Source organism: Galleria mellonella, unplaced genomic scaffold (genome assembly GCF_026898425.1).
Source record: "Galleria mellonella isolate WM207_F2 unplaced genomic scaffold, CSIRO_AGI_GalMel_v1 utg44, whole genome shotgun sequence".
NCBI lineage: Eukaryota > Metazoa > Arthropoda > Insecta > Lepidoptera > Pyralidae > Galleria > Galleria mellonella.
In genome coordinates this window covers 3108143-3126913 of record NW_026442100.1, presented here as the reverse complement: position 1 = coordinate 3126913, position 18771 = coordinate 3108143, and the positions used below count along the sequence as shown (strand labels likewise).

At 34.9% G+C, this 18771-nt stretch overlaps 1 protein-coding gene across 3 annotated transcripts in view; it reads right to left on the bottom strand.

Moving 5' to 3' along the window:
* The window catches only part of LOC113518775 (cubilin), a 146385-nt gene that overhangs the window by 115083 nt on the left and 12531 nt on the right, over positions 1 to 18771 (bottom strand). For all 3 annotated transcript variants that reach the window (XM_026903757.3, XM_052898507.1, XM_052898508.1), the window contains exons 2-3: positions 6704 to 6759; positions 2931 to 3026 (exon numbers count right to left, since the gene is read on the bottom strand). In XM_026903757.3, the coding sequence (XP_026759558.2) occupies positions 2931 to 3018 (88 nt within the window). In that variant the 5' untranslated portion in view covers positions 3019 to 3026; positions 6704 to 6759. The remainder of the gene's footprint in view (positions 1 to 2930; positions 3027 to 6703; positions 6760 to 18771) is intronic.

Genomic DNA, 18771 nt, shown 5'->3' with positions numbered 1-18771 from the left:
GATTGTTTTGCCGATTGTTAATAGGGTAACACTAGGTTAGGCTTGTTCTTCTAGTTTGGATATTTCATTCTTCTTTTATCTATTAAAAAACCTAAGTTTAACTGCCTTGTTTAACACAAGTTGGGGCAACTTCGACCAAACCTTGACTATTTATATCGTTAGAATAATAGAGTTTAAAAACTTCAATTAACTGTTTCGAAAATAAAGTTCATTCGATAATCTATAATTATTATGAATCGTTTGTCTAGACCAATTATTAATACACAGTCAAAATTACAAACTCGCTTATTCATAACAACTAAACCGTCCTACAAACCTATTTAAGCTATTGAAATGTTTTGTCGCTATCTTTCAAATTGAGAAATAAGCGGAAAAGAAAAAAACGAAACACTCGGATAACTAAAATAGGTTTATGACAGGTTTGACGTTTTTATCCTTGTTCTTAGTTTTTTTATGAATAAAGGAACAAGTCTAGAAAGCTGACATTCGAAACATAAATTTATTTTATATGAGAATGTAAACTTCCGCTAAGGATTTTTGTAAATTTTTAACTCCAAATACAATAATCTTTTTTACAATATATACATACTAGCTGCCGTCCGCGGCTTTGGGCGCGTGGTGTCGTATTTATAATATATGTTGAAATTTTCAAAAATCCTTGTTTATAAATTTCTATATCCGGCTCGAAGGACCACTTGTTATGTTTATAAATACGCTGGTTCTTTTTATTGTATATTATTATTTATTAATTATATTAATTTTAAATAAAAATATCGTCTGTTGACGTGATTATATATTTTGCTATAATTTATTTATTTTCAATTTTCTTTTCTTATAAAAATCTACAATTATAAATTTATCTAAACAGATTCATTTTAAATACCTTGCTTAACGGATGCTTACGTTTTGATATAAACCTATGCTTTAAATACAGTAGCTTTATAAACAGTAGTTTTATTTGTGTTGACATTAAGTAAGTGAGGACAAACGACTTTATAAGTTGAAGATTACTTTCCCATATATCCATAAATGGATTACATTTTACCCAATTTAAAAAGATATCAACCCAACAGCACTGGACCATGAGACGTCATTACGGGAATTTTCATCCCTTATACGAAATGCTATCAGGCATTCTCGAATTTATAATCTGATCCTTATTGATCGGCTTACGACAACCGCAGAGCGAGACAGATGCTGTACTAGTACAGTGTTAGAGCGGGAGAGATTTATTTCTCGAAGGACACGCCGGTCTCCGGGAGGATATCTGTACCACACATATGCTAGATTTTCAGGATTGAACTAAAGAGTTGTAGATGCAATTTGATGAAGCTTTTATTTCTAAAGCTTTTAATCGCTTACCATCAGGTAAGCCCTGTAAGTAAGGTACGCTTGTTTACCACCTCAGTGGTATAAAAAAAATATTTAAAGATATTCGACTATCCATACATTTTCTTAAAGGAAATGAGCGAGAATTTCTTTTGTTTGATCTATGAAAAAAAAAAGAATTTTAAAATTCATTGTGCAATATTTTATCGGCAAATGTGTGTATATATCCGTATGTTGAGCAACACTTTGCTCGATCTGAACTATTTTTACAAAATAGTGTCTATACACTATTGAAGGGGAAAAAATGAAAATACCCCATTGCTAGCAACATAACCATAATAATATGTATGTATATGTGTATTTGTACGATAAAATATAATGTAATTAATTTAATTTTGTCTGTTTAAAAAAATCCGCTGACATTGATGCTCCTTTCCACTTTGGGTGTTGCTAAAAGAAAACTCTATCAGAGTTAAGCTCGCCTTTGTACTTTTGTTTACCTCTGTCATATTTTTATAAGTAATATGTACAATAAAGTATTAAATAAAAAATAAAAAAAATAACCTCTCAGATCGATTTCCACGAGGTTCCCCCTAGAAACCATCGTGGTTGATTCTTGAAATCATCACGATAGGCTAACTGACCTACTTCATCCTCACCTATCATCCCTCACTGGTGCCCCGCCAGCGAATACCGATCATACATAAAAAAACTACCACTCTTATATGTACTTTGTTATTAGCCTACCATTACAATACTGAGCAGGTGCTTTATGCTGGCGAGGGAAGTAGCGTTTCAACTAATTATTCAAAGTAATGGATTAAGAAAATAGATAAATATAAATTTCGCTCAGAGGTGACGAGTGACAGCACTTATCTTCCGACACCGCGAACTCATTTTCAGTGCATTTCGGATCCCTTCAGGGGTCGCGGTAAATACAAAGTGGGTGCCGGTTTAAAACATCCTCTTTCCTTTAAATTATAAACAGACGGTAAATTCGGGGATGTTTCGAGATTAATAATGAATTCGAACTCAAGAAGGGTGAATTTTTCAAATATGCACGAATGACAAAATCGAAAAGTACCTATAATGGGCGCCATATACGATCAAATGTTACGTCACAGACATGAAAGCGGATTTGAAGTGGCTGTTTTGGATTTAGCTTTACGTAGTTATTCATCTGAAACCTATACACAATAAGTTCTTTGTTGGAAAGTCGTTTGCTTGGGCACCTCTGTCCCATTCGTGTTTCTACCGTGAAGCAGTTGTGTTTACATAGCTGTGTCTCGATTTGATATGGCAGTGAATTTACAGGGTACAGAGGAATAATACCTGAGTCCTCAGGAACGGCAACGCATGGGGAGTATCATGGGCGAAACATTATACTCTGTTATGTTCATGGTACTGCTCATGTCTATAGGCGACGGTTACCACTTTCCATCAGGTGGGCCGTCAGCTTGTTTGCCATTAATTAAAAAAAGGAAAAAATACTGCATTTTTTTTTTTACTTGATGCAATAAAGTGTAAAATAAATAAATAAATTTTGTTATTATTTGAATCGCAAAGCAAATAAAATTATTAATATTACTAAAGATACTCACCGTTTGTGGTTTGAAGAGTAGTGGTGAAGAGACAAATTAACGACAGCGACAGACATCCCAGCGAGTTGAGCCAATATGCCGCGGCCATACTGTATCCTGCACACGTAAAAATTAACTTACTAACATGGAAGAGGGAAGAGAAAGGATTGTTAGTAATGGGGATAAGTAGCCCCATTGCTAGCAATATACTCGTACTATATCAGGTCAACCTCCTCGTGGTTCCCTCTAGAAACCATCGTGATTGATTTATTGTTAAATTCAGCATAGTGGGCTAACTGACCTACTTCATCTTCACCTGTCATCCCTCACTGGTGCCCCGCCAGTGTATACCGATAGCGCAAGCGGGGTTACCATTCCATTATCATCCACAAAAAAAAATACATGGGAGATAGCTAAGAAAAAATTATTTGTGTAATGAATCTTAATAGGACTAATAAATGCAGAAACAATTGATTTTAGAAATTCTTTCTATTTGTTTCGGCATAACGCAAAAGTTGCTGCTCTAAAATGGATGAGGTTTTCACAGTTATATTCCTGAAGGTCTAACTTAAGATCAAGTGTATGTTTTATATTAATACCCCATCTAGTAATGGTGTTTCTAATTGGTTTTCTATCTTCAGAAATCCACGCCTACGAAGTAGCAGGCAAATGCTAGTCTATAAGTACTAATATTATAAAGAGGTGAGACTTGATTGTTTATTTGTAAAGCATAAACTCAAAAACTACATAACCTTATTTAAAAATTATTTCACCTATAGAAAGCTATATTGTCAGCAAACAACATAAGTTATACTCGTATATTATTTTCGAAAATTCTATCTACCCATACAAAGCTAAGCCAGATCATAGTTACAAATAATTTAATATGATATTCTGATACGGGACAAGCAGCCCCATTACTAGCCGTATACCATAACAATATTGTATTAATATTGTATTGTATTTAATGTTTGTTATATGTGTTATAATGCAATATGCTGTTGGTGTTCCTTTAATAAATAAAGAATAAAGATTACTAAGTAATTCTTATAATATTATATTAATTTTAAATTCGCAAAAAAATCAATAAATTAATTGATAGTAGGTATATCTCAAAATCCGTGTGTGCCCCCGGCATAGAATGGGCCATTCCTTTTCTTCCCGTGACGACTTCTCCGAGTGTCGACTAAGGGAGGGCGAGGAATGGGCAGCAACGTCCCTCTTAAAACATCTCTAAAAACCTAACTGCGGATGCCAACCCGCCTGTTAAGTGTGGCAACTACTGGCAAATCTCTCCTTATGGGGAAGGCTTATGTTCAGCATTGGACAGTTAACGGCTGAAATAATGTCATTTATATAACATACTAATAGGTTAATGTCCATCCGGGTCCTTTGAAACGAGAGAATTGTTACGAATGGCTAACTTACCTTACTTAATCAATATGAAGTAAATTCTAAACCGACGAATCGGTTAAGCATAAACATCAGATTGGAATATTTGAACCACTGAATCAGTTATTATTTAGTGGCATTACAAGTACATTATAAGGACTCACATGACATCGCTTTACAAGGCAAGTAGCGCTCTCAAGCGATTTGTAGAAGAACTAAAAATATTAAAGTTTTATTTTCGTAACTTCTGGCTTTAATTTGATGACGCAACATTTTGCAATAAGCGACACAAATAACAGATGTGATATCTGATATTTTATAACTAACAATTAGAGAATAAATTGTTATTCTCAAAATAACCTGTCAATAGCTGAAACTGGTATGACGTTTTTATGAAAAGCGGATTTGTCTAGCAGAAACAATTTAAGCATTTTATAATAAAAATGTCTTGAGTAATCTCTATGGATTATTCAAGTTGATTGATGTACACTTAATAATAAATTAGCTATTTTGTACTTTTCTGGCCGACTTTGAAAACGTGTTGTTAAATTATTCAACTATGTTTTTTGTACGTACATGCCTGTTTTGAACCAATGAAAAGTATGAATTGTTTTATAATTTATATTATATTTAAGTTCATTATTATATTTTATTTATATTCATATTTTAGTATTCTTCATCATTAGTCATCATATTACACTTATGACAATTTATATAAAAATTTAAAGTACCTAACGCCATTAAAATAATATATTAGCGACATCTAACGAGTGGTGCTGAAATGACTTTGTTCTCTAAAGCTTCCGTGGTACACACTGAGGGGTGTTAATATTGTACTTAAAACACAGATGTCGCTGTTTTGAAAAACATTATAATCTATTGTATATAATATTTATATTTGCTATAATCCAAACTTCGGCATACAATCTGTCGGTTCCTAAACAAAATTTTATCGAAACCTGTTAAGCAGTTTAAAATAGATTAAGTAAAAATACTATCTCAGAATTGAATCAGGAATAGGGTCCGGTCAAAATTGGGGTTGCCTCAAATTCTACTTGATACAAACAAAGACGAGTACCTGATGACATTTTTCGTCGTCAAGAGAAGAAATCAAAATCGTGCACAGGGGCGCCAGGGAGGATAAGACCTGTCCTGCTCCTGGATTGACTCAATGTTTATTACTGCTAACAGAGGGAAACTTTATACAAGTCGTTTGCTTGGGTACCTCTGTCACATTCGTGTTTCAACCGGAAAGCAGTTGTGTTTGCGTAGCTGTATTTCGGTTTGACAGGTGGGATATGGCGTGAATTTACAAGGTACAGAGGAATAACACCTGAGTCCTCAGGAATGCATGGAACGCATGGAAAGTATCATGGGCGGAACAGTATACTCTGTTATGTCCACGGTACTGCTCATGTCTATAGGCGACAGTATATATATATATATATATATATATATATATATATATATATATATATATATATATATATATATATATATATATATATATATATATATATATTATAAAAGCCCGTACAATGGTAATTTTTAATAATAAATCTTTACATTTACCAACATGAGTTGGTAAATGTAAAGATTTAATTAAAAAAAAAATAGTTTTTCGGGCATTCGTCAAACCAAACTTAACATATCTGGCTACGAGAATTAATACTATCCAATAAACTGATTTACGGGTAGGTGTGCGGACTTTTACAGCAACATACAAGGGTTTTATATGGATTTAAATAAAATGGTGGTGCCCTACTTGCGCTATCAGACACTGGCGAGGCATCAGTGAGAGATTATAAGTGAGGATAAAAGCAGGTCAGTTAATCCAGTCTGATATGTTTAACAAGAATAAAAAAAGAATACGATCTGATAAAGTATATTGCTAGGAAACGGGCTGGTAAATATCATTGCCCACAATCTCCTTCTTCTCTATATACACCAAGATATACCAAATTGAAGAACTAAAGAAAAGAAACACAGTTGAAATGTCTATATAATTTTGTTCACAAACAAACCGCATGATTATATGACCAAAAAGAGGTTCACAAATTATTTTTATACCATCAATCCGACCCGTCTTCGTACGGGTCAATAGATTTTTCAAAAATAATATGTAGATTATGGGTTACTCGATGATAATTTAGCTTTCTATTGGTAAAAGAAGTTTTAAAATCGGTTGAGTAGATTTTAAGTTTATCCATTACAAACAAAACAGCAGACTTTCCTTTTTATAATATTAGTATAGATTTCGACTATGCTTCTTATTATTAATTATTCATACCGCGGCAAAGATATAAACAATTTCTGTAAAGTGTAAAATGCATTTTTAATGAAAAACGTACTTTACATAGATCATAAAAGGAAACATTTTATACATTCGATGCAATACTCACCATATCGTCAGCATGTGGGTTTGCGCCGCGGCTGTCCGCTGCCCACCACAGATCACCTGCGCCAAAAAATTATCTAATTACTTACAAAATAACTAATAACTAGTTCTACATGTAAGAATAATAATCTTTAAATTGCATTTGATCAATATCCTTTTGCCGTATGGTCCCGGCATGAAATGGGCCACCCCTTCCTATTCCATGGGTGTCGTAAGACGCGACTAAGGAATCTTAATAGTGGAAGGGCGGGCAGCAACGTTGCTCTTAAAATATCACCAAAACCTAACTGCAGTTGGTTATTTAATAATACGTAGTTCAGCAAAATACTAACTTTGGTTGCCAAACCCCCCCCCCCACCCCCCTACCCTTATGGAGGAGGCCTATGTTTAACAGTGGACAGTTAAGAGCTTATATGATATTATAATTGTTTCTCACAGCTCTATTCACGAGACTCAGTGTATAAACCTAATACCCCTATACCAAATTTAATTTAAATCCATTCATTTATTTAAGCGTAATTGTAACATACAAGTAATAAACATACAAACATGTTTACAAATTTTCGTAATTAAAATAATAATAAACATGTATGTTACTGCAAAAAAAATGAAAACCCGAATTACGATAAATCTAAAATAATCTATATTTACATCACAGACGTGATGAATATAAAAAAAAGACATAATATTAAGACATTTTTAAGGCACAGCGCTCATACTTGTGGTCAGAAAGATAGGTTCAATTAGATTTGGTTTGGTAAAACCCCCAAAAAATCTTTTATAATGATGATAAAATCATTTACTGGGTAAACTTAAAATATATCAATGTACGGGCTGTTACAGTAACGTATATACATATTTATGTATGACTTCTCCTCTCACAGTAACGCCGGAAGGCTGGAAGCAATCAAATTCTCAGTAGTCAGCAATATCAAAAGTTAACGTAAATTTAATGAAACAGAAGGGAAAACGGTGAACGAGCAAATTGTTAAATTATTCGCTTCGAGAATATGAACATACCTACCTATGTAACGCAAATATTATTCTTTGTGATAATACAATCATATTTTTTTTCTTTTTCAATCGTCTTCAAAAAGATGGCGGATCTAAATTCATCTTTTTTTTTATACAACTTAGAATGGCAAACAAGCTGACGGCCCACCTGATGAAAAGTGGTAACTGTCGCCTATAGACATGAGCAGTACCATGGACATAAAAGAGTATACTGTTTCTCCCATGATACCCCCCATGCGTTGCCATTCCTGAGGACTCAGGTGTTATTCCTCTGTACCCAGTAAATTCACGCCATATCCCACCCTTCAAACCGAAACACAGCCAAGCAAACACAACTGCTCCACGGTTGAAACACGAATGGGACAGAGGTACCCAAGCAATCGACTTTTGTACAAAGTCTCCCTCTGGTAATCATCTACATTTTTATGTATGTAATATCAGTATCATGTATGAGTGTTTGTATTAGTTCAGCTGATTTCTGTGTATATATTTGTTACATGCGTAATTGAATACTAAGTCATGAAGATAGAAGTACGTTTAGTTACAACAATTATGGGCTGAATACCAAATTAATAATTCGAATCGCTAAGGAGTCTTCTAGGTCCTTATTAGCTCACAGTAGTCACAATTGAGTTAGTTTTCTTCACTTTAAGAGGATACATCTATCCGAACTATGCATTTTAAGGAGAAGCTTCCAGATCAATCTTTTCAACCGACTTCCCGTGTTGACCGTGTGTAACCTCATAACTTCGTTAGTTGCAAGTCGATTTAAAAAAATATTTTTTATGCGATAGGGTATACTTTATCAACAACGGTTCACTAGTTTAGTTTTTAAATCAAAATTAATGGTTTTGCCACAATTAATTGTTATTTTTATGTGGAACACAATCTTATTACAAGTTATAAAGCTATATCATAACAATATGCATGCATTTATGAAAAATATAGGTATTTAAATATTTCTATCAGTTACTCAGATAGCACAGTACAAACTCTGCTTACTAGTACTACTAGATGGCGCTGCGTAATAAATATGTCCAATGGCATTTATTTATTTTCATTTAACTTCAATGTCACAATGAGGAAGAAACGCCAGAGGGAGACTTTGTACAAAAGTCGATTGCTTGGGTACCTCTGTCCCATTCATGTTTCGACCGTGAAGCAGTTGTGTTTGCATGGCTGTGTTTCAGTTTGAAGGGTGGGATACATTCAGTAAACATTCTAAGTTGCATAAAAAAAATTATTGGTGTCATCGGCGTCACAGTATATTCACTGTTCATTTCTATAGGCAACGGTTACAATTACAACTTTCCATTAGGTGGACCGTCGGCTTGCTCGCCATTCTAAATTGAATAAAAAACCCCATTTGATCTGTTCTCCAATATTATCTTCCGTTGTACAAAAGAATAATCCCCTTATTCATAAAAACGTCAAAACTCTCGTAAACTAATTTTAGCTATTGAACTGTTTTGTCTCTTTCTTTTACACTATATTCTCCATTTGAAAGAAAGTGACAAAAGTGAATACAGAGGATTATATACATACTATATGGAATAGAGAAGGGTTTTTTTTATGGGTGATAATGGAATGGTAACCCCACCCGCGCTAACAGTATACACCGGCGGGGCACCAGTGAAGGATGATAGGTGAGGATGAAGCAGGTCAGTTAGTCCATCGTGACGAATTCAACAAGAATTGTTCACGATGGTTTCCAGGGGAAACCACGTAGAGGTCGGCCTAATAGGGTGTATTGCTAGCAATAGAGGCTACTAATCTCCATTATAAACAATCCCTCCTCCCCCACCGGCGCTAACAGTATACACCGGCGGTGCACCAGTGAAGGATGATAGGTGAGGTTGAAGCAGGTCAGTTAGTCCATCATGATGAATTCAACAAGAATTGTTCACGATGGTTTCCAGGGGAAACCACGTAGAGGTCGGCCTAATAGGGTGTATTGCTAGCAATAGAGGCTACTAATCTCCATTATAAACAATCCCTCCTCCCCCACCGGCGCTAACAGTATACACCGGCGGGGCACCAGTGAAGGATGATAGGTGAGGTTGAAGCAGGTCAGTTAGTCCATCATGACGAATTCAACAAGAATTGTTCACGATGGTTTCCAGGGGAAACCACGTAGAGGTCGGCCTAATAGGGTATATTGCTAGCAATAGAGGCTACTAATCTCCATTACAAACAATCCCTTCTCCCCCACCCGTGCTAACAGTATACACCGGCGGGGCACCAGTGAAGGATGATAGGTGAGGATGAAGCAGGTCAGTTAGTCCATCGTGACGAATTCAACAAGAATTGTTCACGATGGTTTCCAGGGGAAACCACGTAGAGGTCGACCTAATAGGGCATATTGGTAGCAATGGGGCTGTCAAATTCCATTGCTAATAATCCCTTTCTCCCCGATAGAGAAGAGTATAGCCTCCTTTTTGTCTCGATTAATAAACATATCTCAGTCACGCGGAGGAAGTCGCGGGCAAAAACTAGTATATATATTATAACAATAAAAAGATTTTGTATCAAACAATTATGTATTATTGTAAACTGTATTATATGTTTTAAAAAAATATTTATTACAAAAAAAGATATGCCATGCTTACTAAAGTTAGCAATTGCACAAGAAAAAATGTATTCTCTTACTAATAATAAAAATTTAATTAGATTCACATACATCATATGTAAACGGAAGATATTAAGAAAAATGTATATGAGAGGTCTTAACAAGAACAACAAAAACCAAAACAATAGTTTCTAGACATTGCGTCTATCTCTCTGTATGTTTGTTCTGGTACCAGGCAAAAACTGCTGAACTAAATTGAATAACAACCGTATTTATATATTCCTAAAGGTCTAATTTAAAATTTGGCACACGTTTTATTTTAATATGCCATCTAGAACCGATCTATATCTTTAGTTTTCCTATTCTAAAATCCACTCATACATAGTAGCAGGCAAAAAGCTAGTACGTGTACATTATACAAAGCTAGTAAGATATACATGTATAAATGTCGTAGCAACCGCTACGAACTCTCGTAGCATTAGGGCGAAGACAACACGCTCCAACATTGCGCTACGATAGCTACGTAACTAACGCGAGGCGTAGAGGCGTACCTCCTTATTCATAAAAACGCCAAATCTCTCATAAACCTATTTTAGCTATTGATCTGCTTTGTCTCTTTCTTTTACACTAAATTCCCAATTTGAAAGAATGTGACAAAACAGTGTAATAGTTAAAGTAGATTTGTAGAAGCTTTTAGTTTTTATGTATAAGGTAAGGGTTAGAGTTTATGTTACCGTATGACGACAAATTTACATCTGCGACATAGAATAATAAATAAATTGAATTTACTGGGTACAGAGGAATAACACCTGAGTCCTCAGGAATGGCAACGCATGGGGGTATCATGGACGAAACAGTATACTCTGTTATGTCCATGGTACTGCTCATGTCTATAGGCGACGGTTACCACTTTCCATCAGGTGGGCCGTCAGCTTGTTTGCCATTCTAAGTTGTATAAAAAAATACTAACGTAGCGGTACTCAGGTATTATTCTTAATCTATTATATTTGGTAAAAGAATCTCGCAAAAATTTCAGTTTTATTAATCTTTCAAGGCAATTTAAAAAGAGTAAATCCTTTATTATGTGTGTATGTTTATTCATATTTATATTTTGATCAAAAACATTTATCCCCTTATTCATAAAAACTAATACCTTCTAAAAACCTACTTTCAGTATTTTGTCACTCTCTTTCAAATTGGGAATTTAGCACAAAAGAAAGAGACAAAACAGTTTAAAAACTAAACTAGGTTTACGAGAGGTTTGTACGTCAAAACTTATATTCATAAATAAAGGGGTAAGTAATATATAAGCTTAATTATTAGTCCCAATTATTGTAACCGATTTTACTGCGTAAATTATATATTTTTTTCAATAATCTAAATTTAAATATTACGCAAACACTTCGATAATTAAAATTATCGAAGTGTTGTTGTTCTTAAAAGAATTAGAATAATTTTTATTCAAGTTAATTGATTAATACAAGTTTACTAGCATTTTCAACCGACTTCAAAAAGAATGAGTTTAACAATTCGACTATATTTTTTTATGTTTGTTACCTCATAACTTCGTCAGTTATAAATCAATTTAGAAAATTGTCTTATATCTGAAAGAATATACTTAAAAATTAACCACATAAAATTTCACCAAAATCGGTACAGTATTTTAGTTTTAAAATCAATATAACTGGTTTCACTACAATTGATGTTGATTTTTATGAAGAAAGAGAATTTTAAATTATTGAATAGTCATTTTTTATGATTTCGCCCATTCGGAATGCAACTTCATTTGAGTCAGAGTTTTCAAGAAACTCAACTAGCTTTTTTCAAACAAAAGTTATTTTTACAAATAGAAACCAGTGTCTATATAGATCGCCAAACAAAACAAGAGTATGTATTAAACCGATTTCGATAATTCTTTTTGTGATGGAAAAGATGATAAGGTTACTTTTTATCCCGGTCAATCAATATATTCCGGTCACATAGACAAAATCTTTATACGTAATATCTAAAAAAATATAACATAAGCTATTGCGTAACATATAACTGTACAAAAAACACTTGGTTATTATGTGCGTTGTCATTCTTTTACATTATCTGTAAGCCCCTCGGGATTACCAGTGGGAACAAATAAAAATATAGCAACAACGGTGTCGTCTAGTGGAGGAATAGGCGGGAAATAACCATTCCAAACTTATACAAAGATACGCTATAAACTAGCAAAGGTCAAATAAAAAATAACGGAAATGTTAACCGCAACGGAAACGGCTAGCCGTTTTATTCCTCTATGTATTGACGAAGGTTTCCTTTTTTTTTATATATATTCCTTTGTTTATGGTCATTCTAGTAGTTTGGATTAGATACGGTATTTTATTTGAGAGTCGTTGAGAATTGTTATCTTTCTAAAACAGGTCGAAGTCTAGCTACATTAGAGGTGACGGCAAAAGATCAATACGATTAATCAATCAATATTTTTTTTTGCATAAACGTAGATATAGTTATTTTGATGTTGTAAAATAGAGTACGATGTTTTACCATTACAAATAAAAACACACCTATTTTTACAATACAAGGGGCAAACGAGCACGCGGCTCACCTGATGGTAAGTGACTACCGCCGCTCATGATCACCCACAATACTTGAGGCATTGCAGGTGTGCTGCCGGCCTTTTAAAAAGGAATATGCTCTTTTCTTGAAGGTTATGATGTATCGGTTCGAAAATACTGCTGCTGGAAGTTAATTCTAAAGAGTAGTTGTGCGTGTTTGTGTTACTTCTTGGCGAAATTGGTGAAATGTTTGATTAAAAATTTGTATCTCTCTCTTCTCTCTCACTTCTCTTTGTGAGAATATTTCAATGAAATTAAATTGTTAGAGAAATTATAAAGTATACTTTATATTAGTTATAAGTCCTAAAAGTCAGTATGATAAATTTGACCTTATATTTTTTGAGAAATGAGTCCAAAGTCTTCAGAACTAGTGTGTATACATAAAATGCGTTATGAATATGATCAAGAACACAGGAATTCTGAGAACCGGTGTGTATACATATATAAGAATAGTTATAAAAAGTATAAACTCAGGAATCCCGAGAACTGGCGTGTAAAGATGAGGCGAGTTACCAAAGTAATCATGAATTCAGGAATCCTGAGAACCGGCGTGTATACATAAGAATAGTTACAAAAATGTATGAACTCAGGAATCCTGAGAACCGGCGTGTATACATAAGAGTAGTTACAAAAATGTATGAACTCAGGAATCCTGAGAATCGGCGTGTATACACAAGAATAATTACAAAAATGTATGAACTGAGGAATCCTGAGAACCGGCGTGTATACATAAGAGTAGTTACAAAAATGTATGAACTCAGGAATCCTGAGAACCGGCGTGTATACATAAGAGTAGTTACAAAAATGTATGAACTCAGGAATCCTGAGAACCGGCGTGTATACATAAGAATAATTACAAAAATGTATGAACTCAGGAATCCTGAGAACCGGCGTGTATACACGAGGCGAGTTATGACAATGACCACGAACTCTGTATTCTGAATTCCTGACCCGATTATAACCGAGTACTAAAATCCTACCCGGAAACCAACAATATCGTAGATAAAATAAATATCGTCATAAAAACTACTGACGTTACAGTCTTACCGAAGTCTTTACTCTATTTTTGTTTAGAAGCAAAATATTTCTAAGAGAGGAATAACAAATAGTGTTCATGTTGCGTAATGCTGTCGGTCCGTCGGTGGTTTATTAATATTATAGTGATGTGAATCCCCGCGCTGTAATATTTAACAAGATCGGCGACATTAATTTGCTTGCCACTGTAACGTGGGGCGTATGGGTCTGATACCTGAGTCCTAATTGTGTTTTTATGCAACTTAGAATGACAATCGGACAGTTAATCTGAAAAAAATGGTAACTGTAGTATATATACGATATATACTAGATAATAAACATGTACTCTATACTAGGATACCTTATGTTATATGGTGGAAATATATTGTTAGTAATGGGAATTCAATGGCTCCCTTGCTAGCAATATACCCTATTAGGTTGACCTCCACGCGGTTCCCCCTAAAATCCATATTGGTTAATTCCTGTGAAATTCGTCACGATGGACTAACTGACCTGCTATTTCATCCTCACCTAACATACCTTACTGGTGCCCCGCTAGCGTATACCGTTAGCGCAAGCGAGGTTACCATTACATCATTATTCATTAAACACAGAACATCTTCATTTAAAAAGAATTTTAAAATCAGCATCAAAGATAAAAATCTGAATTTTAAAAAGTTAATTTTCTATATTGATCCGAAAAAATATCGATCCCCATATACGTAAAACGTGTCTACCACTGCGCTATAAAAACTGTTAACATTTAAGAAGATTTTCTGTTACTAATTTCTACTGTATTTATTTATTTTTAGGTATCAACTTTTAAAATAATTTGTATACGTTTCTTTCTCTCCTGTTATAACATGACAGTAAAATATTGATCGTACCAATATAATGCCGAGTTATAGGGAATTATAAAACTACCTTAATATATTCGATATTTTTTTATATTTCGCCATCTGAGACAGATCAAAATATCAGCAAGTTCACATTGCATATTACCTAAAGTATTCGCATAAGATAATTTTATATAGTTTGTAGACAGCCTTCGGTCACGTAGTAACGTCGAAAAGGGCCTTAGCAATTTTGCACCCAACTTTGCTGTGGTTTAGTATATTACAACGATATGCGAATAACTTTATGCTCTTGAATATATCTTGATGGAAGGTCAGAATGTACTGCGAAGACGATCCGAGTCACGGGTCGTTTGGTGACCCAATTCCGAAGGTTTTTCCTCTCCCATTTTCCAAGATATTTGGTACTTTACGATTAGGGTGGGTAACTTTGTTAAATTTATCTTATGCCTCATTAAATCCGGTTTTATCGCAAATGAGTGGTGCCCACGTCTTATCTATAGTTATATAGGGTTCCTTTTTAGACGGCCCGGTAAGGGCAGATGCCTTAACTGTTAAAGGAAAATGTTTATAAAGGGCTGTCATTGGTCGTTTTTAACCCCCGACACAAAAAGTGGGGTGTTGTAAATTTTACGTGTGTATCTGTGTTTGTGTGCCTGTGTATATATGTCTGAGTATCTTTGTATCTATGTGTATTTCTATGTCTATGACCAAATGATCGATTTTAAGTCTGTTTTTGTTTTGTTAAGAAGCTAATATGATCGAGATGGTATTTAACTATAATTTTTAAATATATAATTAACACCTGAAACGTTTTAAAACTACCAACATCCACAAGATTTCGATTCATTTGAAATTGGGCGTACAGTAAACCGTTACTTCGACGATATTTCCATGACACGGTAACCTTGACCTGATACTGCAACATCAAGTAGTCTGCAAAATATCTAACTCCTAGGCTACTTAAAGCAGGTATATCGTGTTTGGGCTCATTAAAATAGTCTCAATTATAGTTATTTGATAATGATAAGGGCCTTTAATTTTTATACGATTTTTGTGTCGGTGTTCTTTTTTTAAACTTTTAATAAATTATCTTTTTTTTATAATTTATAGCACAATATTGCAAATTTTATCGTCACGATGTGAAGAATAGAGGAGCGTAATATATTTAAAAGTATAGACAAGATCTTAAACATTTTAAACTATTCACGGTATCATAGAGGTAAATTTAAAGCTTTTTATATATACTAAGCGACATGCTTTAGCGATTAATGTAGTCAAAATATGTTTACTTACCGGGATAAAAATTAGCCTATATTCTTTTCCATCCCATGCCTACAAATGTAAATACAGGACATAGATACTATACGTGTATATGATATTTCATAATGTTTGGTTAAGCCATTAAAGCGTTATAAGGTAACGAACAACAATATGAACTCACTTTTATATTTATAATAGTAATAATAGTTACATTTTCCTTTTAAATGCTTGAATACTACTAAACAAAAACAGCACTGAAATAAATATTTTGAGGCATTTTTAAGAAGATTTTAGTAAGCAGACTGTAAATTTGAGAGATGTCTATTATAAAGGATGAAATCAAAATGTTAAGGATCCTTTAAGGAAGTTTTCTGCCAGGGACACTGTATATTTTCAACAAAAAAATAAAAACATGAATCGAAAACGACGAAACATCTGAGCCCTCCATACTAATACGATGCGTATAGCCATTAAGTTTGTAATTTTAAAATGTTTATTTCACAAAATGTATTTATTATTTATTACACAATTAAAATTTATACAAATGACGAGCTTAATACTGTATGACACTCTCTATACAGCTAACCATTAGGTGAAAACAGAATGCGTTTAAAGGCAGAGCTGGCGAGCATACGATACGCAAAAAAATTGCCTATTAATAAGTATCATACCTGCGGTACACGACATAGAATGCGGTATTATCTGGTAATATTAGTGGTATTACCTGAGACAAGTTGTCCGAATTGATAAGTCCAAGTTAGACCGAGTGGTCAACCGACGAATCCAACTCGGCTGGGCAGCAAAACTACTTCGGCCGCATCTTTTCATCCAAAATACCTCAGAGTTTGAAGACAAAAGTCTTTCAATCCAATGCGTGTTGCCAGTAATGATGGTATAGTCCTACACAATTTTTTTTAATGGATGATAATGGAATGGTAACCCCACCCGCGCTATCGGTATATACCGGCGGGCACCAGTGAAGGATGATAGGTGAGGATGAAGTAGGTCAGTTAGCCCATCGTAACGAATTCAACAAGAATTGTTCACGATGGTTTCCAGGGGGAACCACGTGGAGGTCGACCTAATAAGGCATATTGTTAGCAATAGGGCTGTCAAACTCCATTACTAACAATCTCTTTCCCCCCAGTTTTACACAATTGCCCGTATGCAAAAGCTTCAAATTATTCAGCGGATTAAGGTGAGGGCTATACTCGAAGTCTCTTTGCGTGATAGAATATACGATACGCAGATATCAGCAAAAGAACCAGAGTACCCAACATAGTCCGAAGTATAAGCAAGCCAAAGTGGCAATAGACTGGTCACATAGCTCGAAGAACCGACAACCGATGGGAAAGAAATGCTCTTAAGTGGCGACCTCGTACGTGCAAACGCAGTCTTAGACGACCCCTCCACTAGATGGAGTGACTGCCTGGAATGCATTGCAGGGAGTCAGTGGATGCAGGTGGCTATGGACTGTTCTTTATGGCAGTCTATGGGGAGGCTTATGTCCAGCAGTGGACAGACAATGGATGAAATGGTGATGATGAAGTTTATAAGAGATATGACGTTTTCATGACTAAAGAAGTCAATTTTACGTACCGCTAATCGATATGCGCGAGGGGGAAAGGGATTGTTAGTAATGGAGACTGAGAATCCCATTGCTAGCAATATACCCAACGAGGTCGACCTCCTCGCGGTTCTCCCTGGAAACTATCATGGTTAATTCCTGATGAATTCATCATGATGGCCTGTTTTCATTCTCATCTATCACCCTTCACTGGTGCTCCGCTAGCGTATCCCGTTAGCGCGGGCGGGGTCACCATACCATTTTCATCCTTAAAAAAAAACCGATGTGCGCGTGTACACATGAAATAAATAACATTTGTACTTCACCTAATAGATTAATATCTGTAAAAAAAACAATGTTCTCGCAAATAAACAAATCTTATCTAATCTAATCTAAATTGATCGCCATGCACCCCCCAAAAGATTAATCAATCAAAAATTAAAAACAATTTCCGAACAAAATAATCCCAGGCCAGCCTAACACGTAAAATTCCGTGCACCGCTTGCGAGACAATATTTCCCGTCGGTGTTTGTTGTAATCATTAATTAACTAAACAAAGCGAGCCGAGAGTCGGTCCGCCACACTGCACAAACACAACAACAGCTAATTAAAACGCATTCAGCAGCCAAAATTACTTACATACAGCCATGCCAAATTATCTTATAATAATTACCTATTGCCTTACAAAGACTCAATTTGAATAAGTCCGCCTTAAGACGGTCTAAATAGTACGGCAAATTAGTCATTTACATCCAAATATTTTTTTCTTTATATTATTTTTTTTTATACACAGAATGGCAAACAAGCTGACAGTTCTTTTTATTTTTATACAACTTAGAATGGCAAACAAGCTGACGACCCATGGATGAAACGTGGTAACCGTCGCCTATAGACATGAGCAGTACCATGGACATAACAGAGTATACTGTTTCGCCCATGATATCCCCCATGCGTTGCCATTCCTGAGGACTCAGGTGTTATTCCTCTGTACTCTGTAAATTCACGCCATATCCCACCCTTCAAACCGAAACACAGCCATGCAAACACAACTGCTTCACAGTAGAAACACGAATGGGACAGAGGTACCCAAGCAATCGACTTTTGTACAAAGTCTCCCTCTGATAGTTCACCTGGAAGTGGTGGCCATCGCTTATGGATATGAATAGTAAACATATTGTACATTAGCTG